This window comes from Kryptolebias marmoratus, linkage group LG11 (genome assembly GCF_001649575.2).
Source record: "Kryptolebias marmoratus isolate JLee-2015 linkage group LG11, ASM164957v2, whole genome shotgun sequence".
NCBI lineage: Eukaryota > Metazoa > Chordata > Actinopteri > Cyprinodontiformes > Rivulidae > Kryptolebias > Kryptolebias marmoratus.
Genome location: NC_051440.1, coordinates 17,232,189 through 17,253,693, shown reverse-complemented (window position 1 = coordinate 17,253,693; position 21,505 = coordinate 17,232,189). Strand labels below are relative to the sequence as shown.

The following is a 21,505-nucleotide window of genomic DNA, read 5'->3' as shown; positions in this document are numbered from 1 at the left end:
ATTTATTGGGTATTTACTTTTTTCTTTTTAACAAAACATCGCTGCAGTGCTAACAGTATTTGATACGTTTTTGCGGTCAGTGTAAAACTGTCAAATCATTTTGACTTATATTTATTTGTTTTCAGTTAAACAGGAATTTCAGGATTTTCATTGTATTATTGGTAATATTTTTTAAATCTGTCTTTTTCTCTCTCTCTACATGTACATGTGATGGTAAGCCTAAAAACGGCACTCTGCCTGTTCATGGAAACAAATGAACCTGTTTTATAAGTTAGTATTAAAATTTTATTAGATTTATTCAGATCTACTTAGGAACGATTTTTATGAGGGAATTCTAGCTTCATGTAAAAATTTATCCAGTTCGTTCTGTGACAGTGTGTGAGGGTTAGAGCAATAAAACACAATCTCACTGATATTGTGAGGCTTTTTTTCTTTTTATTGAGCCGTTATTCGTTCATATTTACAATGAGAGGTGAGATGTATTGTGAATGACGAACTCCAAAAGTGAAGCTAGGAGCTTTTGCTCTTGTGAAGGTAACCTAGGAGGAGAGAAAAAAAATTATTAAATGAAATAAACAAAAGTTGTCTGAGTGTTTTCATAAATCTGATGTTTGTTACCCGCTCAGGATAGTGTGCTCCTGGACCGGGTTTGCCTGTGTCTTCACTGGAAACAAACGTTCGGCCTGTTATGGTGTACTGCGGAGGTTTCTGTCTATAAATACACGGGTCCACAACTTTATATGCAGCTGGGCTCGGAGTCTGGAAGGAAACCAACAGTACAATAAACAAAAGTAAAGAAATTCTGTTTTTTTAATCAGTTTTAGAAATTAATTCTACTGTTTGCACCTTCTTAAGATCCTCATGGAAGCTCCCGGTTTTACTGCGGCCACAAAGTGTGTAGGTGGGAGCTGAAGGCATGACTACAGTTTTAGAGCCCAGCATAGGGGGCAGAGTGTAGGTGGCTGGGCCTGCAATAGATGCAACAGTGAAACTTTATTAATATAGTTTGGTGAAACTCTGAGATTCTCTGCTATTCATATCTGTATGTTACCCGGTGTTTGGTTGGTGACTCCATCTCTTCTCCTTCCAGACAGAGAATAAGCAGGTGCTGAGCGGAGGGTCATCTTTCCTGAATGCTCTGTAGAGTACTGACCTGAGGCACCAAAGAAAATTACATACTGACAGGTAAACTGCTTGCATATCAGCAGGATTCAGGTTTTATCTGCTGCAGAATCCTTAATAAAATCAGCTGCACTTTGCTCTGCTGACCTGGTCCAGGGGCTCGGAATGACTGTGGCTGCTTTGGGCGGCCGTGGATTGAAAATGCAGGTGTGCCATTTCGTCCCTGTCTGGTGATGTTGGAGGGGATTAGATATCTTGGTCCGGGCGAGCAGTTTGTGTTTGCTTCCTTGTGTCGTGCACCGAAGGAGAACACTGGGGCTTTGCATTTAGTGGGGTCATGTTGAGAAATACCTTTACAGAGAAGGAGCAAACTATGTCACTTATTATATCTGATAGATGTTTCTAGTATTAAAAAAAGTTCCCTTTTTGTTGTACCCATGAGTCCAGGTAGGGCATATTTAGGACCTGGGCTTCCATAGAGAGCAGCTATCGGCCCTCTTGGCTTGTGGGGTCTCCAAGTTCCAACCCAAGGTTCATCAATGGACATTGCAGCAAGAGAAGGATTGGCTTTTAAGGTAAAAAAAAAAGAGCAACAGACATATTTTGTGGGTAATTTGCTACTTTACTATACAATTGGAGCAAGTATCTTTAAAATACAGAGCATAATGTAAATGCAAAATATTTTTCATCCAGGAACTTTGCGTACTAAAGACGTTCCTAATAAGAGGATCACAAAATGAATTTAGAAACACAACAGTACAATCATACACGTTTCAAATGGGATCCCTCGTGGCTCTGTTCTGGGACCAGTTCTGGTCTTGTTAAGTACCTGTAGCACAGATTATTAGCCGTTTCAGCAGCACCTCATTCCACAGTTATGGTGATGATATGCACGTCTACTGTTCCTTTAATGATTCTGAGTTAACGAAATGTCAAATTACACCGTTTGTCTGACAGACCTCTGCTGGTCGTTATGAGCAGTTTAACTCATGCAAATTCAGTGGATAAATGCCAAATCATTGCTTCTGACAGTCTGATTCTTTAGACCAGGTGTCGAATTAGATCTTTAGACTACTGTGCTAAGTCTGTAAAACTTAGGTGTCTCAAAGTTAAAAAGGAATGGTATCAAACTCTGAAGAGATTGTGAATATAAAATTTTTAACTTTTTTTGTTCAGATCATTGTATAAAACTGTTAACCTGCCTTAGTAGATCTATACTCGATGCATGCTCACGCATTTCCTTTAAACCTTTAAACCAGTAAACACATCATGCACCTGATGCCCTTGTACATAACCACAAGTGTGCAAAAAACTTAATGCAACTCTGGCTGCTTTCACTTTACTTTTACTCTTAAACAACAGATGGACTGTTTTACCTCAAAGTTCCCCGTCCAGCTGCCAGTGCTCGTCTCAGGCTTTGTGTTCAGGACTCAGCAAGTGAACCCAAACACAGATTGTTAAGCACCCATCAACGTCACTATGACAATGTTGTCATGGAGATTACTCTCTGACAGGCATGCCCAGTAAGTGTTGAGTGGGATTTTTTTTCTTTCTCTACAACTGTGCAGGAATCCTTGAAATGTGAAAAATAAAAGCATGATGCAGATCTTGTAAATGATTTATTAGGTATGAAAGGCTGTAACCAAACACTGTTTGGGTTTAACTGGCTAGGCCTGAGGTATTGTAGTTCATTACTCAAAGCAATTATTAACCAAAATGTGTTACAGTTAAAATCATATCTATTCCATTATTGAATTCTAACTTTCAGTACACTGTCCAGGTTGTAAATTAGGCAAAAGTATCCACCCTTTGTTCTATTTTGTATTATTTTTAAGTTGTCTTTTAGCTGTACTTTAAAAAATACATCCCAGGAGAAGAATAAGATTTTAGAAAGGATCATCATTAAAATCAGATGAACTTATTTTAGCCAGTGAACTTCAAAATATATCAAAACTGTATATGTATATAACACAAAGACTGTGAAACACTCCTGTAGCTTTGCATCCTGTTTGTTAGAGGGGTTTGGCCTTCTGTGAAGTGTTCAGCAGCAAAGTATTAGCAAAGCACAGATGGAAGTCATAACAGAAGGAGAGGTTTATTATTTACAGATACTGAGTTCATCATTGACTTAGTTTTTGCTACATCTAAACAGGCACACAGGTGATGAATCCACCTCTATTGTGTGGTTGAGAAATCTGCAAAAGCTTCAAACTTGTCCAAAGTCAGAAATTTTATTTTTTAGATTCTGAAAAAAATAATTTCTAATTTAAATATGCAGACCCAGAATTTGCTGGAGGGATTATGTATCCTCTCTGTCCTGGGAGCGCCTTGGGATCCCCCAGGAGGAGCTGGAGAGTATCTCTGGGGATAGGGGCCGGAGAGTTTCCCTTTCTGGACCTTTTGGCTCCACGACCCGACCACAGATAAGTGGTAGAAGGATGGATGGATGGAAATATGTTTCCCTTTAATCCATGACAATGTCAAGATGAAACTGAGGCAACTAAATGGAATTCAGACTTCCTTTATTTTAGTCACATATTTTCTACATGTGCTTTTTACAATATAAATTCCCAAAATGCTTCCTGCTTTTTTTTTTTTTTTTACCCACTCTTGGATGTAATGCGGCTTCAGTTCCTCACAGTGTAGGGTTGACACTGCAGGCCCTTGTGAAGTATCTGTTGTTGAAGGTTTCTCTCAAACTAGCCTTCAGGACTTTCATCAAAGGTGCAGGACTTCCAGTTTCCTCTAGAGGGCACTGTTCGGCAAAAAACAACAAAAAAAAACCCCTGATGTATATAATTGGCATAAATCCTTCATATTTTTTGGACAACAGACACTTAACTCACTGTCTTACCCTTGTGAGTGCGCACATCAGCCGTTGGAGCACTGCATCCTCTCTGTGTGGACACAGACTGGTGACTGTACTCACACAACTCAGCAGACAGTAGATGGTGTGTCTCTGTGACTGTGGTCGTGGACACAACGTGGTAAATCTTTACTGAAGATATTAAAACCTTTCATTAAGAACCATGAAGATGCACGTATGTCTCCACCAGCTGTTACTTTACCTTTTTAAGCACATTGAGAGGCTTCCTGTTGCTTCCTCCAACATTTAACTTTTCTACATCGTCACTGCTCAGAACAGGGTCCTGGATGACAAGGAAGAAACAGATGGGACTGAGAAATACATTTTTTAGCATTTATTGGACTCTTAGTTTAATGCCACCTATACCTTTAACTTCTCCAGCCAAGTCCACAGGAGACAAGAGAGGATGTGAGGATCTGACTCAGTGACCAGCAGTGACCAGCCACAGTCACTACTGTTCAGTTCCTCCTTTTGAAAAGACGAGTTTTACTGTAAATTCAATGCAATCAAAGCCATACAAATAAGGCAGCTGATAATTGTTTTGTACCTGCAACAGAGCTGACCTCTGCAGAAAGGTTTCTTCTGGAGGACCTCGTTCTGCCAGAGCTTTGGCAACAAGACGGGCCATCGAGGTTGGGCCAGGATTATGTGTATTTCTGTGCAACTTTAGGTAACAGAAGTCAGATGTTTAAAACACTGATGACAAAGCTTTCTGTGGCGGACAACAAAGCTTTCAGTAATGATCTTTTACCTCCAGGTTAGAGCTATATTTGGGAAGTTCCTTTTTATCAGAACACTTTGTCATCTTTGTGGAAGTGCTGCTTGCTCTCATGTCAGATGTCAGGATTCTGAACGTATGGTATTCCTTTTTGACTGGACTAACTGGTCTCAGACCAGCTTGTACCAGATCCTGCACACACCAGTGTTTCTCACTTCCAAGTGCAGCAGTGCAGTATGAGCTTACTTCCTGGTCCTTTAGAACAAAATGTAACAGAGTGAGAAAACCAGTCTGAATCTATTGAAAATGGAAACAGTGTATATCTGGAGGCAAGAAATGAAATTTCACCTCATTGACTGTGATCTTACTGAGGTCAGATTCACTATAGCTGCGTTTGTCCAGCAACACCTCCTGCTTCCTCTCCAAGAATCCCAACGGTTCATCCCAGGAGGACACAGACCCTGAGCCTGCCCATGAGCCCTTACAGCCTCCGTTCAGCAAAGGTAAATACTGTTTGGACACAAGCGTCTCTCTCACAGTTCTGCCCAGAGTCCTCAGAGCGGACCTCCTCTCCAACTCAGCATGGACTTCTGGAGGTGAAGGCAGCCCCAGAGCCAAACAGGAGAGACGCACACACAGCAGGTACACCACCTAATTAAGTACAAACCAGGCCAGAAAGGAGAGAGTTTATTGTTTGATCACAAAGAGATTAATGCCGCGTAACGACAAAGTCCTGACCTTGGGTGTGTGTCTGAGTTTGCGTGCCTCCTGGCCGTGCAGCAGCAGCGCTTGTCGGTTTAGATAGTGCTGGAGGGTGAAAGGGGCTCCGTGCCGCAGGCTGAGGTCTGGGTACTGAACCAGCTGCGTGCCAAGCAGGCGGGCAAAGTCAAACACCTGGTTTATCTGTGCCCGCGTTTGAATAGAGCGAGGCCGTTTGATGCGCACATAGTGGACGGCCTCACTGGGGCTGATGCGCAGACTGTAGATCAGGTAACAGGCTATCAGGACACCTGTACAGCACCAAAACACAACAGTAAAACACACACACAAATACCAGGCATCAAAGAGGATTATATATGTGAAAGATATTCTTTTGAACGTCAGTATAGACTTCATTTAGTACCTGTCCTTCCCAGGCCTGCGTGGCAGTGCACAGCAACTCGCCCTTCCTTTACTGCAAAGTCCAAAACCTTCAATCCATCGATGATCCCAACGAGAGACGACACTCCAAAATCTGGCATCCCAAAGTTGTAAAAGTAAACTGCAAACAGATATAATTAGATATGGTTACACTGTTGTTTAACGTTTACCCATGTGGTTCAACTGTCGCAGGCTGCTGTGAGAGAAATGTAATATAGCGCAAACTATATAATCCATCTGATAATTATGGTATTTTCTGCTGTACGTAAAAAAAAATTCCAACTTTCTCAGTGTGTTCTAATGCCAAGAATCAGGTCAGGTTTAACCGTTTGTCAATAAATGAAATAAAATGCTTTTCAATCCACGTATCAGCGTCTCACTGTCATTGTCCATGAAGATCTGTGGGGAGTAAGTGAATCCACTCTCAGGGTCTAGAGGAGGTCCACAGTGTGCGTGCTCCCCCGGGAGCTGCATGTTGATGATTGATCTGATCTTTAACCTGCAAAAAAGACATCGATTGACTCTTTTTGTGTCTTTGAAGACACAACAGTAAGTGTCACTAAAAAGCAATGACATACCTGAATTTATCTGTTAAATGCAATTGAAGGTATTTACTTTTACACGTTTCCGATATCGATTTGTTAAATGTCAATATGTTAGCCCAATCATTATGCAACCATACATTACAGACTTAAACAATAAAATGCTGACCTTTGAAATTGTTCGATGATGTCGTACTTCTTAATTAGCTGATTAGAAGGTCGAGCCATTGCAATTATATCATCAGTCACCCTGGGATAGTCAAAGGTTTTTGATCAGTAAATCACATCTTCCTAAAGTTTTTTGCAACACCTCGGAACAACATCTAGAAGGACTGCAATCAAGAGTTCCCACCAGGAGGAGAAAAGGCCTCGAATGACTTGCTGGTTTGATTTCCAGCACTCTGGTCCCTCATAGCGGCAGTCTTTTCCTCCGCAGGCCAGCAGACAGAGGAGTTTGGGTGGGATGGCTCTCACCAGGTTCTCCCTGGCCTGGGAGTAGGAGGGTCGGGGGACTGGTATATGGGGGGTCAAACTCGGCATTATCCAGCACAGACGGGAAACCCCCAAAATCAACCTTGAATATGTAAGAAATATGTCTCACATAAGACACATATGCACCTAAATACAAAAAAAAAACATACATTATACTGTAATATAATCAAATTTAAGGCTTACCTTTGTTACTACGTTGGACAATGAAGCTCTTAATCCCATTTAAAGTATTTTCCAGCTGTAAAACTTCTAGAATACAAAGATTAAAGCTGTTCAATCAAGCCAAATAAACATGTGCTTCTCAGTCTGGACCCACTCTGTGTACACACGAACAAAAAGGAGTGATGACCCAGCTCCACTAAGCCTGATTAGCTGTCATAAATACATGAGAACAGACATCCGTGAATCAGAACAAGCCACTTATCTAATGCTTATTCCTTCACCTGTGTATGCCCTAATTACCTGCCACAAGCCACAGCTCTGAACATAATTTTACTCGGTGATGCTGAGCAAATTGGATTGGTAATTTCACCCTTACATCATTAGGGTTTGTGTTTAAGAACTCTTTAACATATTTAAACGCACTATAACTAATGAAAACACAGGCCTAGGAAAATCCATCCCTTCTGCTTCATTAGAATGTGGTAGTTCAGGACCGAGCGTGACAAACAAATTGTCACGTGCTGCTGTGAACGTGTTACGAATCTCCTCACGTCTGGAACAGATCCAAACGTGTTTCTCAAATATCCAGCAACAGGAAGAGCTTTTTAGTTAGGATGGAATTAACTCCACCTTCCACACCTTTAATCTCTTTCAATTGGTGGCCATTTTTAAACACAATTTGGAGAGTGAGGAGAATTTTTTATTTTTTTACTGTCACCAGGTGAAGTTTTCGAAAAATGTATTTGCGTCCTTCTTCATTTTAATATAAAGTAATATTTTTCTCTCTCTGAGCCAAAATGAGCCAGGCTATTGATGTGCACAGATAGGTTTATTTTCTACTTTGCATAGATTTATCTCCTTATTGTATTTTTCCAGATTGCAACTTAATCATACAGTTAGTGACATTTTATCAGCATTTCAATCAAAATTATACTGTTATCTCACTGTCTTCCTCTTTTTAACTTCTTTTTTCTCACATTTTTATTTCAGTTTTCCCACACCATGACTTTATACCCCTGATTTAAAAGAAAATGTAGAAATCCCCAAAGAATCAAGTTATTTTATAACATCCTCATTCAATTTTGGTTTTCCACAAACACCCTCAACAAACCTTAGTCATTACACAAGCACTTGCTTCCTGTAAAGCAGACTAAACAGCCATGTTTTTTGTGCTTCTGATAATCGCAGCATTAAATATTAAACTTTACACCCATTCCTTTCACCAAAACACAGCTTAGAGCCCAACACTTTAACAAAAATCGATGGCACATTTCAGAACAAACCTGCCAACATGGCTGAGGCCATTTATATGTGGTTCACTTCATTGTGCATGAGTTTCAAATACATTTTATATAAGCGTCAACCATGATATACTTAGATTTTATTGTTGGTGTCATTGTTGGAAAATGACTCACAGCTAATAAAGACCGAGAGCCAGTCTTTGGCCAGTCACACCCTTCGCCATGATTGATCCCAAGAAGGGCACTTCCTCTTTCCGCTGCAGTTCCTGACACGAAGAGTGTTGTCGTGTGTTTCGTAACAACAACATATTCAAATTCAAAACAAAAGATTTTAAACAGTGGCTTTATTTAGAGCACTTTTTTTTTAATTCAATACATCATAAACAAATATATCTGAAGACAGCTGCAGAATCTGAAAGCATAAGATGAAAAAATGTAGATTCAAAGAATTTCAGGTGGAAAAATATGTTGTATCAGCAAAAGAAAAAAAGGAGTTAATACACTTATTGACAGATAGCAGAACAAACTCAGCATTACAAACTGATTAAAAAAAAAAAAGACACTTTACTATTTTGCAATGTCGCTGGCTCTGTGTTAACACTGAGCAAACACTTCCTTCCTCCTTTCGGTAAAAGCATTTTCTGTCAAAAAGCAAAACTGATTTATTTTTGTGTGTGTGTGTACATGGGCTTTTTTATTCAAACATAAAACGAAGGCGATTTCAGAAACATTCAAACAGGAAACGATTGAAATTGATCACAAAGTTGCAGGAAAGCCATCTACTCTCACAGTGGTGTGGTTCTGCTGCAAACACAGCACTTCACGCAGCACAGAACAAAGAGGCCCGTTGCATCATTTTATCTTGCAAAAGCATTAAGACACAGATGCATCTTCAAGAGGAGAATAACCTTAGAATGTGATAAGGAATGAAAGGCTGACGGTTGTGCAAAAAGGGACCAGAAGGCACATGGTTCTTTTTTTATTTTTTGGAGCTAAAAAACTCCACATTACTGACAAAAATCACTGCAATCCTCCTCCAGCTCACGCTGCAAGTCCTTCACAAAAACAAGATGGAACAGGATTGAGGACATGGCAGTGAGGAGACCAGGGTCATGTCTGCGAGGGAGTTGAATATCCACAGGGGGGCTATGGAGATTAACAGCTTGTGGCAGCCTAATAAGTGTCCTTCATCAGAGCTCTAGGGTTATATGATCATAGCCCCCAATCAAGGCTCTAGAAAGGCTTTAGGTCCAACTGTCTTACATGTGTTTGTAACATGTGTTTTTCAGTGAAATCTCAAAAAAAAAAAAAAAAGTGTTATTTGTGCATCATGAAACAAAGTGTTAATACAAAGAAACAAAAAGGCAGAAAAACAGACTAAATGAAAAAATAAAGTAGTAGTTTTAATAATATAAAGGAAAAAAAAAAATCTGCAAATGTCTGATTAGAAAGTCTACCAGCTTTGTCCTTTTTGTGAACATTGGTGCTGACTCTGGATTGAATGTCTGTGCCTTCTCTACTGTGCTGCCATGTTCAGTCTCACTTTCGGGTCCAGCCAATTGTCCATTAGTTCTTGGACAACTCCCGGGATAGCCAGTCCAGTCCTTCGTACAGCCCAGTGCCCTGGGTGGCGCAGGTTGACTCGATGTGCCACTGCGAAGCCAGAGATTCCAACAGCACACATTAGGAGGCCGTAACAGCAGTGCTCACGGCTTTAAACCTTATTTTTAATTGCACAAAGTGTTTTTTTTAAATCAAGTTACTCACGGTTCTGCTGCGAAGAGCGTGTAAGCCGAGTCTGTCTGTAAGCTCGCTGACTGTTAAGGCGTTTGGAAGGTCCTGTTTGTTTGCAAATACCAGCAAAACTGCATCTCTCAGCTCATCTTCCTCCAACTAAACAGGCAGAAAAACAGATGATATTACACCCGAGAGCAAATTTTCATCATCAAAAAAATAACTTCAACTCGAAACGTTTGAAGCAGTTCAAGCTAAAACTTTAACTAATTTTATATTTCATCGCTTTTGCACAGGACAGTTTTCCCCCTTGTCAATAGTTTTATTTTAATAAACAGCATTTCTGGGATTTGGTCGCAAAACTGACCCAAGTTGCAGCTGTAGGTACAAACGTTTTGCTCAACTTCACAGCAAGAGAATTATTTCCATCATTTGGATTTTCGTTCAGCTCACTGCAGTCAGGTGAGAGCTTGGATTTAATAACTGGTTGAACCTCTTCTGGCACAAACGGGTGTTTCCTGCAGCTGCTGAGAAATTTCTGGACGGCATCAGCCCTGCCATGTTATCAAGATGTCAGGTGTTATGTCAGAACAATTTTCTTTGTATTAGGCCATTATGTAATAAGTTCAGGTAAATTAACTAAAGTAACTTTTGTTCTGTGTCAACGAGCTTCTCCTGAGCCTCAGCACAGACACTGTTAGGCTGTACATCTCAAGAGAAAGAAATGCATTTAGATTATTTCTCCTTAATGAGGCATTCTTTCACTGTACCTCGCCTCTGGGATGAGGTTTTAATTTATTTCTCTTGTTCTCAGCAGCCTGCTCAATGGTTTCCTAAGAAATATTTGGGGGTTTTCAGGTGAAACGCTGCTCCTTCTTTCAGTTTAACAAACAAAGGAAGAGGGAAAAAAAAGCTAATCAGAATACGTCAACTCTGATGCTATGGTTTCCAAGTTCTCTGTAAAAAAAAAAAATTAACTAGAAGAACCCGCAAGTCAAATTTCCAACTTTACATATTGGTTAAACATCCCTGTCCTCCTGTCTCTGGACTCCAGCGTGTTTGTTCTGCCTATTAAAAATGACGACATCTGCAGTTAACTCTTTATTAGTCCTTTTGACAATTTGTGCTTGTTTAATTTATAACACGTGGTCCTGTCCAACTTCTATCCATAAACATAGTATTGCAGTGTTTGTATGCCTATGAACAGGTATTAATCTACAGAGCTTTCACCCTTCATGATGTCAAATTATAGGCTAATAATCTGCAGTTATGAAATACTAACCATCTTTGAGAGCTCCTCAGCAGACTCAGCCACTCGTTCTCTGTCGTTACTGTCCACTACAAAGATGAGACCCTAAATAAAGGAGGGGGAAAAAAAAGCTTAAATACATCAAAAATGTTTATTTTAGTAATGCATAAGAGCGACTGCATTTGTGCTACAATTAATTTCTTAGAAATGGCAAAAGAAAAAGAAAATCTCTTCTTAAAACTTCAGATGAGTTATTGGATCAGAAAAAAAAAGCTTGGAAAGAAACCAAGCAAGAAAGAGGACCATATAATATTTCATTTAAAGAACATTCGTTAGATTTAGCTTAAAACTGTGGCTGCTTTGAGACTTTTTCCTGTCCATTTCGAAAAGTTGTGCCACTGCAGCATGTTGGTTCCTTCTACAAACCACTAACGTTGTTTTACAACACCACGTGGTAACTCAAACATGAGGTTATCTTTTTAAAAGAACCAACGCTGCTGCACGGCGCTCATACCGCTGAAAACATACCTGAGTGTTCTGGAAATAATGCCTCCACAGGGGTCTGATCTTGTCCTGGCCACCCACGTCCCACACAGTGAAACTGATATTTTTATATTCTACAGTCTCCACATTGAAACCTTCACAGACGTAAAGAAAAAGGACGTGTATTAACGACACATGAAAATGACACGCTCAAAGAACAACGACGTAATGTACAAACGAAAGACAAGACCTGGAAGAATTTCTCACCAATGGTTGGAATAGTGGTCACAATTTCACCAAGCTTCAGTTTGTACAAGATAGTTGTTTTTCCTGCAGCATCTAGACCAACTAATGGAACATGATTTAAAAAAAAATGTATATTAGAGAAAAGCTTGTAAATGACAAAAGGTTTCAAAGACACGGCTACAACGTGAGTAATCATGCTGGCATAAAAATTATTAAGGGTACCATAATTAACCTTACGATTTAATTATTAAAAACACACAAACCTACAGTACTGTGCAACGCTTTTGACTCATCCGTCATTTCTTTATACTTTCCTTCCAGGGAAGCAGAGTTGGTCAAAGGTTGTAAAAGTTGTCCTTATCAATAGTTTCTCAGGCTTTCTGGAAGCTTTTCAAAGATTTCCTATAAGACTTTGGCTGCTTATTTTCTCATTTTCAGAAGAAATTTTGCTTGTTTAAGCTGTTTATCTCTGACCTTTGACTCTTTCAGGCATTAAAAGGCATACTATTCACCTTCTGTAGGCAGTTTATTGATTTACTTTTTAAGTCTGACACATCTTCGGTCTTCCACTTGTCCACTGTTTTTTTTTTTTGAGCACACACTGCAATAAGCAAGCACTGAGACTGAATACTGGATAAAAAATGAGTTTAAAAAAAAGCACCAAAAGTCCCATGAGAAACTCTGAAAGACCTTCAAAAAGCCTTAAGAACTATTGATCAAAAACACTGCAAGTATTAACAGAAAGTCTGGTTGTTTAAAAGCATAATAAGAAAAAATTGGTGGTTTTTAAACTTCTGTACATGATATACAGCTTTGCAATTAGGCAATAATAAATTAACCAAAAAAATGGCAAACACCTGAATATTTTTATATCTACACAACTTCAATGAATTTATTTGACTTCATGTCTCTATGGTTGTTTACCATGACTCTATATTAGTTTTATCTCCTTGTGATGGTTTTTAAAAAATCTTGATTTCTGCAACTTTTAGTCACTTTGTGTCACAGGTGCTCTGGCTGACTTTCTAACTTCATTGCCAACAAACATTTTACCCAAATTACAAGACCACTAAAAGCAGTTCTCACTTACATAAACAACAAGAGGAAAAAAGTTTTAATAAAACTGAGTTTTTCCTCCCATAAAACAATCACTCAGCAGCCCATTAGCCCGTTAGCTGCTTCTCCAGTTTCTCCCAGTCAGAGATGCTAACCCACCGTTAGCCAAACAAAACTTTCACTCACCCATCAAAATCCTCATCTGCTTCTTCCCAAAAAGTCGGCCGAAGATGGACGAAATGGTGAGCCCCATAGCTGACCGAGGGTGGCTGAATGTGTAGTCTCTGAAATGATTTTAAACCAGAACGGAGAGAAATATTGAACGCCGCCGCTCTGCTTACAGTGATTTCCACAGCAGCGCAGACTGCCACGTCCGGTGTAAACGTGGAAGGCACCGCGTCATCAGTTTGAACCAAGCTTTATCCGCACAGACACCGCGAACACAGCCAAACTTTACATTTTTAAAAGACTTCTCGGCGTCTGTTTAGTATTTATTGGCATTATGCGTGCAAACAGTTGGGCTAAAAGCGGTTGCTGTTCTTAAGCTTATTTAAAATATTTAATATCGCGTGTTCTTACTTGTATTAAATCGTACTACCCCGCCCCACCGCTAGATGTCGCCGCATCACCGGTTTGCACACTGAAAAGGAAACATTGATTATTTCAGTGGCTGTTCATTTACTGAAGCACTGCATTTACGTTATTATCTACATATTTATTTTACATTCCAAAATAAATTGATAAACATATACCTGTTTAAAGTTTTGCCTCTGTGAATGTCTGTGCATGTGTCTTTATGCTTATGCTATTGCGTGTTAAGAGTTGCAGCAAAGTAAATACAGCCACACACACACACACACACACACACACACACACACACACACACACACACACACACACACACACACACACACACACACACCCACACACCTCCTTGTATTTAATTATTTAATTATCAGGAAAGTTTTTATCTCATATTCCAAGTCGAAATTACTTTGTAGGTTTATCTGAGGTAACCTGTCTTCACACGCACACAGGGCAGAACAGGTGGAGTCAGGAGCACGTGACAACAAGAGGAAAGATATTATAAAGGGATCTCGTGAGGAGTTATAACATTTTCGCAGAGACCTGTAATGGAGAAGCAACATTTAATTGAACATTTGTTGTGCGTGAGCTGTGGATAAACGGAATACAAAATGGGTGTTTTTTTACTGAGTTGGAAACAGGTCAGAACTTTTTCTCAAATGTTAACTAATGAAATATTTTCTGCCAATGATTCTGATTTTATTTTAATCTTGCTTTTCAGACTAATATCCTCGCTGAGTTGTACATAGCCTTTCTCACTTTCAGGTATTGTTCTTCCTCATTCTTTTTCTCTTGAGTTACATAACACTTGCAGACAGACTTACAGTATATTATATCGGATTTTGTGTCTGCAGCTCATTGCTGCTGTTCTGTTGGCTCTCTAGAAAAGGTTTGGCAAAGCAGCAGAGCAACATGTATTAAGAAGCCCACGTTTTGTTTTTGTGTTTTTATTCCAGCCATGTGCGTACAAAAGGCTACTGTACAATGCAGGATTGTCTGACACTCATTTAATTTGTTCTTAGAATTTTTACATGAACTGAAGCACACCCAGTAATGATGAGACACCAGAGTTAAAGTAATCTAGTATTTTAATTTGTATTTGGGCTTTTGATTAGATTATTTATTTTTGTTTTAAGTTCAGTTTAGTTTCACTTTCATACAGATTGGTTTTTCTTATCTCACTCTCTCTTTATTGTCTTTAGTTTGACACTGATACTTTGAAGTATATACAGTATATATATTATGAAACTAAGTATGAGTTCAGCTGTTGTTTTGTTGTAATATATATATATTTATCAATAACAATTTTTTTACGTTTAGACTATTTGAATGTAGTTGTTTATAATATAGTTATTTTAATTTTTTGCACCTAGTTCAAGTTTTAGTTTATAACCTCAGATCAGAATTACATTTTGATCTACTTTTGTTCACTATTTTCAACTCAAAAGCCGTATTCAAACTTCTTCAAACCTAATTTGCACCCAAATGTTTGCAGTTTGGTTGGGAGTTTTTCAGTCCTGGTGGTTTCCATAGTCAAATGGAGACATCTGAGACATCAGGTGAGTCCAGATGGTCAGTGTTTGGTTACAGAAAGGACAAAAAGTTGCATTATATTTGGTTATTTACTTTGTTTTGCAGACCCCAGTTTTGCAGCAAGGCAGTATCTTTCTTGTGCTTCTGTTTCCAGGTCCACCTCCTGGTGCAGCTCACCCTGGCAGACCTCCTGGCTTCTGGGATCCTAATGTCCACCTCTGTCATGAACAAAGTTAACGTTAAAACCGAAATTGGATTCATCTGCCGTTACAGCCTGCCACTTTCACTGGTGAGTATCTGGAGGGAATGAAACTCTTTCTCCCACATGTAAATCATTCACAGAACTGTTGTTCTGTGAACTGTTAGGCAGTTTAATTTCATTTTTGTTGCTTCCAAGCTCAAATATCTGAAGTATAAGGGTTAATGATTAATTTATTGTCAGTTCATGTAACTGTAAAATTTTCCCTGCGTTCACCAGGGTCATGTAAACTCATTCAACACCTTGCGTTGATTTAATTGCAACTATAAAGCCCGAGCCCTTTTGTCATGCTATATTGAATGAATGTTTTCATTTAAAATATAATTTAAATTTAAAAAGATTTAAATTAAACAACTAAAGCACTAATTACTAAAGTTTCTGGAATTCTGATCACACACAACAAACAACAAGGCATGTAATGTTATGTAAGGACAAAACCAGTCTTACATAACTTCAAAGGTGGTGAAGTTGTTATGCAACTTGATCATGCTCACATGTTGAATAATAATTATAAACCAAAAAATTTCTAACAAATGGTAATAAAATTAAAGTCTAACATAACTGTAATCTAAAGATCCTAAAATTAGACCAAAATCTTTTTTGGGGACAGACACAGTTGTGATTGGTACTCTCATTGTGACGTTTTCCTTGTTCAATTAATGCAAAAACCCCAGATGTTCCAAACACTGTGGAATAAAGTATGATCACTTATTCCATTTATCTTTATACATATAAAAGAGAGAGAACTCTGCTGCAGGGAAATACTAATACTGCTCTGACATTTTTTTCTGCATCTGGAACTATTAAGATGAATTCTCCCAACCTGAAACCCTTTTTAGTGTTTGAATGATTGTTTTAAGGAAATCTGGCCTTTTTTATTTGTCAAGGAAAGTGTATTTTAAACTTTGCTGAAGCTTAAAACTTCAGAGAAATGACATGTATAGAAGAAAAAACAAAACTATAAACACGGAAGTGTCTTGGTTTCTCTGGAGATATTAAAACTCATAAGTGGTTTTCCCTGAGATAATTATGGGCAGGGCTGGATTTCGGTGGCTTTCAGGCTTCATATCTTCTGTGTGACATGAAGCCTTTGTTATGATTTTAAAACAAATAAATGATGTCATGCTGACTTTCCCCATCTTTACATACTGCACAGCCCACAGACATGATACTGAATTTGTGACTTCAGCAATTTCTTTTTTACAACAGAGAAAAGTCTTTGTTTCATTTTACATTTTCTTTTTTAGAAAGATCTTATCTGTTCTAAATAGTAAAAATGTCCTTGTAAAAAAATCATAAAAAAAGTCCTCATAAAGAAAACTGTATAAACTTACTGAACTCTTTCGTTGTTCAGAAACCCTTAGTTAATCTTTTAAACAAATTAGTTCTACAAGAAGACTTAATAAATTAATCACTCATAGCATATTTGTTCACCTCAGTGATGCAAATGTAAATTATTCTGTCCGTGTTTCTGCCTTCCGTTCCAGACTTTTTATTTGATTTCATTTCTGCTGGTGGTTGTTTACGCCTGGAATTCAAAGAATGCCATACAGGGATGGAGGGAAAGAGCTCCAGATGATGAGAAAAGACAGGTGAGGCATACATTTTTAATCACTCGTTCAAACTTTCTCACGATTCAGTTATTTCATGCTCTGTCTATTTTTTCTTGGTTTACAGACCAAATGCAAAAAGATTTTTGTAGAGACACCATTTTGCTTCCTTGTGTGGTGAGTCTGTCAGCCAGATATTTTTAAATACTGCAGACTTATTCACCTGAGCAGCGCCTAAGAATTTCACCGTATCTATAACTGAAGGTTCTCTCTCTGTCTTCAATATTTTAGGTTGATTCCAATTGCACTTTACTGTGCTTATGCAATCTTTTTAACACAGGAGAAGATCTCCCAGAATGATTCTGCAAACAGGTGAGCAAACATCACAATCAAATTTATTAACTTGAAGCACTTAGGGCGCAAACCTCCAATTTTGTATCACCACCAAAATGTAATCACTTGTTCTATGTGAAAACCCCAACATGTCCTGAGAATTTCATCAACATCTGTTCTTTAGTTTTTAAGTAATCCTGTTACCAGACTAACAAACCAACCAACCAGTAAAATAACTTTTTTTTCGTGGACTTTTCATTCTTTTTAATATTTTCTTTCTTTCTTTGCAGCAGCTGTATTTTGTTCTTGACTCTCTGGAACAATTCCTACTCAGGTCCTGGGACATATGAGAAAGTGAGTATCATCACACACTTTAATGCTCTTGTTTTAGACTTCAGTAGTTTTGCAGTGTTTTGATTTACAAAACTACCTGTCTTTTCATTGATTTTTACTCACTTTCATTGCTGCATTTTGGATTTCACAGGCAAATTATGTTTTATCAATAAATGAATGTGCATTCTTGCTAACATCATTGTATTTCTTCTCCATAGACAATGGAGAAAGTTCGTAATGATTTCATCGAAATTGTTCTTCCGATTGTGTTGATATCAGTGATTTCCTCTTGCTCTGTGAGTCAATAACAGTCATTTTGATTGATAGCTAGCCTGCCATGTAGAGTTTGTTCTATCATAATTCAATTGTACTATCTAATGACATGGACAGTGTTTAAAATGATAGTTCAGATCTACTGAAGTGGAGTTTGGTGGAAAGTTTATAAACAATTAATATTTTACCTGCTGTAAGATCCCTTAATTAAATCTCAGTTGAGAGAAATAGAGTATCATTTTGACTGGATTGATAAGTTTACAGCTAGTTTGAGAGAGGCCAAGAACAAAGTGGATTACTGCTATTAAAAAAACTATTCAATATAAACAACATTTATAGTAGTCTATGCAAATGCTAGTCTATAAAACTTTACACTGCTGCCAATTTCACACTGCCTCCACCTTTTACATTTGCCCTACACCCCTACGTAAATAATAGTGTAATGAGAAACTGACAGCAAAGTAAAGATAAAAAAAAGGATTCACATAAACTGTTAAGACTTTTTTTTAAACTGAAGTTATTTCAAGATGACAGAAATCCACTTTAGTCTTGGTCCCTCTCAGACTGACTGTTAGCTCGTCAATCTGGTCAAAATTAAACTCTATTAGTTTAAATTTGTATTGTTCAAAGTGTTACAACACATAAGACATTAATTGTTCATAACTTTGCAACAGAACCACACATTAAAAGATCTGAACTATTTTCTCAGGAAGACTCTAATAACTTGTTTTTGTTTCAGTTTATTTACTACAAGGTGGGAAGGTGGTATGAAGAGCGCACGTATGTCGGGTTTTTCCCTGTGGAAGGAGATGGGCTTTCAAGGAGGCAATTCAGAAGAGGGATTTCTACAGCACGGAATATGGTGTTAGTTATCATAATCTGCTGGGTACCAGGTACACACACTTACAAACTTATTATTAGCTGTAAATTAGCATGTGGTTGGCATCTCATTAATTTATACATTTTTATCCCGTAGCTCTTGCTGTCATTCTGCTGTCAGTGACAACATTAAAGATTGAACAAACAAAGTTATTTCCTCTTTATTGCATTCAGGTTGGTATCAAAACAATAATGCTTGCTCTCAAAAAAAAGAAGTTGCTCTTTACAGTGTTGCTTTTGTTTATTCCAGGCTATCACGGTGTCCCTTCAAGGCTTCCTGAACAGCATGGTTTATGCCTGGAAACGGCCCAACTTCACAGAGGTTGTTCTCGGTGAGTCCACACCCCTGGTGGGATACAGCCAGAAGGCCTTCTTTGAAGAATCACTAAAAAGCTGATGCTACGAGGGCCATCGTTGTGCTGCAACACCCTGTAATGGCTTTAGGAAGACAAACTGCACACGTCATGCCTTCATGACAGAAAAAAACTGGACTAAGCAGTGCAAATCACAAACAAAGGAAACAAAGGAAACATAAAGACATTCAAAACGTGAGAAATTATGTATTCTTTTAATGCAGCTACTGTGGATTTTGTCATAAAAAACAACAAAAATATAGTGTATATTTTTTAAATAAATGTGGCCAGACAAGTTCTGAAAAATATAAGTGTTGTATTTATATTTGTTTTGGTTATTGTACAGTTTTCTTAAAAATGTTATATATCAAAGATTACTGACTATGTCTTGAGATACTTGAAGTATCATGCAAATGATATTGTACAGCTGTTTGTGATTTCACATTTATTCTTTTTAATCACGGGCTTCTTTACTCAGTTATACTGATTTCATGTTCAGCTGTTCCTCAGTTCTCTTTGGTTAAATAAAGATTACGTAAATCCTGTCACGACTGCATTCTTTACACTTGGTTTTATTTTGTTTAGAGAGCATGTGCCGCCATTTACCGCAGTTCGACTTACCCGTCTGACGCGTTTCCTGCCAACATATCACACATGCCTTATGTGTGACCTCACCTGCATAAACACACAGGAATCTCTTTGTGAGAAATGCTAACATTTGTGGTTGCACACAAACATGACATAGCAGATAGTGTGTTCCTTTTTTTGTGCAATAACTCAGCATTCCTCAGTGGACCTATGGACTCCACACGCTGAACTCTACGTACAGTAGCAGACTGGTTAGTCCATAACTAAAGATAGCAAGATGAAGTTATATTACTGTTCTTAGAAACAAACCAAAAATACAGAATAATGTAACTCTTAGTCAAGTATATATATTTTTAAAGCTAAGCATGTTTTCCTGTAACATCTAAACATAATTATGTAAGTTATTTACCCTAAACGGGTATTTTTAACTGGTAAACCTAAGCTTTCACAAGTTCCAGCAAATAAAAAGATAAGAAAAGTGAAGAATTTCGAGTGACAATAAAGTGAAACTACAGAATATAATTTTGATATCTGACCCAGAACTTAACCACAAGAAATTTCGGTCATAGGTACTGTAACTAGGTTGTTATCACAAACTGGTTACAGTTTGGTACTGAAATGAAAACCCATGTGGGCTCCCTGTTCGAGTCTTATTTGGTTCACAGATGTAAAAATTGGGGACTTAAATATGGCCCACTTAGGGTTCAATCAGTATATGAGGAAATACATGTGGAATCCACCTTGAAACCCATGTTACCTTGTAGTAAACTCACATGGGTAATCAACATTTGGCCAAGATGGACAGTTCATCAGGTCACGTTTTCAGCCCTTTATTATTCCAATTTCCAGTACCAGCTTAAATATAGTTTCAGTTGGCTAGTTTGTGGAAAACATCCTTTTTACTGCACCACACAGTTTGCTATAAAAATCTTTTAATAGAGGGAAGAGGTTTGGAAATGATTTTATACCTTTAAAGCCTTGTGACAAACGCCCACAGCTATAATGTTTTAGTCCTACTGTGGAGTTTTTTATACACAGGTGTAAAGCAGAAACTGTCATTTCAACTTTGCACAAACAGATTGGCTCCAGTTAAGTGTCGATGAAACCTAAATGACTGATCTAATAGCCCTGATGTGATGTGGGGACATTTGCAGGTATCGTTTTGGTAAAATGCAAATAATTCCAGAAATGAAGCACTTCTGTTCTGGTGATTTCCCCCAAGAAGGCAATACCTGCACTGGCGTATGTGGCATTAGGGGTCACTAACTAAAAAGAAACTTTGTGTTGGATTTTCTTTTTCTCCAACTTGTCATTTATCTGTAGACTTTACTAATAAATTGAGGTGAATAAAACTTGTTGGTTTTGTTTTGTTTTTGAAACCAGACACATAGGAGATAAGCGGAGTTCTTATCTATTGCTAAGTCATTTTGTGGAGATAAAAGCTCTGCAGACTGTTTCATACACCCACTGACCTAATTTTCTGTTTCCTTTAAGCCATCTATTATCTAATGTGTCACAGATACCCTGCCGCGTAATACAAAGACCATGCATCACAGCTGTCTCATAAATCATATTTCTATAATAACAAACAGATACTTTAAGGTGTTTTAAAAGAACAGAGCTTATTTGTTACAGTGCACAGTTTTTTTTATCCCCTGCTAGGTTAATATTTTCTTTTTATCAATCATGTTAGATGTTAGTAAGCCGCTCAAAGAAAACAATTTTTATAGCATTGCTTGTTCCTAGGCATTACAAACCAAAGGTCAAA

At 38.1% G+C, this 21,505-nt stretch overlaps 4 protein-coding genes across 8 annotated transcripts; 1 reads left to right on the top strand and 3 right to left on the bottom strand.

Moving 5' to 3' along the window:
- Window positions 1-421: 421 nt before the first annotated feature.
- On the bottom strand, window positions 422-2,599 carry odf3b (outer dense fiber of sperm tails 3B). Its single transcript, XM_017405754.2, has 7 exons — window positions 2,499-2,599; window positions 1,558-1,689; window positions 1,270-1,473; window positions 1,052-1,153; window positions 847-968; window positions 619-759; window positions 422-539 (listed from the first exon to the last, which is right to left on the bottom strand). Exons 2-7 carry the CDS (start codon window positions 1,667-1,669, stop codon window positions 447-449), a joined length of 774 nt encoding a protein of 257 aa, XP_017261243.1. The 5' UTR covers window positions 1,670-1,689; window positions 2,499-2,599; the 3' UTR covers window positions 422-446.
- Window positions 2,600-3,660: 1,061 nt separating this feature from the next.
- zgc:77752 (uncharacterized protein LOC393862 homolog) lies at window positions 3,661-7,196 on the bottom strand. 2 transcript variants are annotated; one of them, XM_017405715.3, is made up of 13 exons: window positions 7,064-7,196; window positions 6,741-6,962; window positions 6,558-6,638; window positions 6,227-6,345; window positions 5,830-5,967; window positions 5,445-5,716; window positions 5,055-5,357; window positions 4,740-4,961; window positions 4,536-4,652; window positions 4,355-4,456; window positions 4,191-4,271; window positions 3,977-4,087; window positions 3,661-3,877 (listed from the first exon to the last, which is right to left on the bottom strand). In XM_017405715.3, the coding sequence occupies exons 2-13, from the start codon at window positions 6,926-6,928 to the stop codon at window positions 3,758-3,760; spliced, it is 1,854 nt and encodes a 617-aa protein (XP_017261204.1). In that variant the 5' UTR covers window positions 6,929-6,962; window positions 7,064-7,196; the 3' UTR covers window positions 3,661-3,757. The 2 variants fall into 2 exon arrangements, with proteins under 2 accessions (XP_017261204.1, XP_024859426.1); XM_025003658.2 differs by having other exon boundaries at window positions 3,715-3,877; window positions 3,977-4,115.
- A 1,414-nt stretch (window positions 7,197-8,610) lies between these two features.
- LOC108229827 (ADP-ribosylation factor 5-like) lies at window positions 8,611-13,444 on the bottom strand. The gene is made up of 6 exons (XM_017405505.3): window positions 13,238-13,444; window positions 12,017-12,097; window positions 11,795-11,904; window positions 11,300-11,371; window positions 10,051-10,176; window positions 8,611-9,936 (listed from the first exon to the last, which is right to left on the bottom strand). Exons 1-6 carry the CDS (start codon window positions 13,302-13,304, stop codon window positions 9,850-9,852), a joined length of 543 nt encoding a protein of 180 aa, XP_017260994.1. The 5' UTR covers window positions 13,305-13,444; the 3' UTR covers window positions 8,611-9,849.
- A 677-nt stretch (window positions 13,445-14,121) lies between these two features.
- si:dkey-30c15.2 (uncharacterized protein LOC558938 homolog) lies at window positions 14,122-19,697 on the top strand. 4 transcript variants are annotated; one of them, XM_017405710.3, is made up of 12 exons: window positions 14,124-14,277; window positions 14,358-14,401; window positions 15,132-15,195; window positions 15,324-15,458; window positions 16,916-17,020; window positions 17,106-17,155; window positions 17,270-17,350; window positions 17,605-17,665; window positions 17,863-17,940; window positions 18,657-18,810; window positions 18,894-18,970; window positions 19,047-19,697. In XM_017405710.3, the coding sequence occupies exons 1-12, from the start codon at window positions 14,248-14,250 to the stop codon at window positions 19,191-19,193; spliced, it is 1,026 nt and encodes a 341-aa protein (XP_017261199.1). In that variant the 5' UTR covers window positions 14,124-14,247; the 3' UTR covers window positions 19,194-19,697. The 4 variants fall into 4 exon arrangements, with proteins under 4 accessions (XP_037833972.1, XP_017261199.1, XP_017261198.1 ...); XM_017405709.3 differs by having other exon boundaries at window positions 14,125-14,277; window positions 17,602-17,665; XM_037978044.1 differs by lacking the exon at window positions 17,863-17,940 and having other exon boundaries at window positions 14,122-14,277.
- Window positions 19,698-21,505: the final 1,808 nt, after the last annotated feature.

Coding starts and splice junctions, on each gene's coding strand:
- odf3b (XM_017405754.2), bottom strand. CDS start 1,669: ATGTCCATTGATGAACCTTGGGTTGGAACTTGGAGACCCCACAAGCCA. Junction 1,154..1,269: donor ATTCCGAGCCCCTGGACCAG/GTCAGCAGAGCA, acceptor TTGGTGCCTCAG/GTCAGTACTCTACAGAGCAT. Junction 540..618: donor GAGCACACTATCCTGAGCGG/GTAACAAACATC, acceptor CTCTCCTCCTAG/GTTACCTTCACAAGAGCAAA.
- zgc:77752 (XM_017405715.3), bottom strand. CDS start 6,928: ATGCCGAGTTTGACCCCCCATATACCAGTCCCCCGACCCTCCTACTCC. Junction 4,272..4,354: donor CTTGGCTGGAGAAGTTAAAG/GTATAGGTGGCA, acceptor CTTGTCATCCAG/GACCCTGTTCTGAGCAGTGA. Junction 4,088..4,190: donor CTCTCAATGTGCTTAAAAAG/GTAAAGTAACAG, acceptor CCACGACCACAG/TCACAGAGACACACCATCTA.
- si:dkey-30c15.2 (XM_017405709.3), top strand. CDS start 14,248: ATGGGTGTTTTTTTACTGAGTTGGAAACAG. Junction 14,402..15,131: donor ATAGCCTTTCTCACTTTCAG/GTATTGTTCTTC, acceptor AAATGTTTGCAG/TTTGGTTGGGAGTTTTTCAG. Junction 17,666..17,862: donor GTCCTGGGACATATGAGAAA/GTGAGTATCATC, acceptor TCTTCTCCATAG/ACAATGGAGAAAGTTCGTAA.
- LOC108229827 (XM_017405505.3), bottom strand. CDS start 13,304: ATGGGGCTCACCATTTCGTCCATCTTCGGCCGACTTTTTGGGAAGAAG. Junction 11,905..12,016: donor GACCACTATTCCAACCATTG/GTGAGAAATTCT, acceptor ACGTCTGTGAAG/GTTTCAATGTGGAGACTGTA. Junction 9,937..10,050: donor ACGCTCTTCGCAGCAGAACC/GTGAGTAACTTG, acceptor CTGGCTTCGCAG/TGGCACATCGAGTCAACCTG.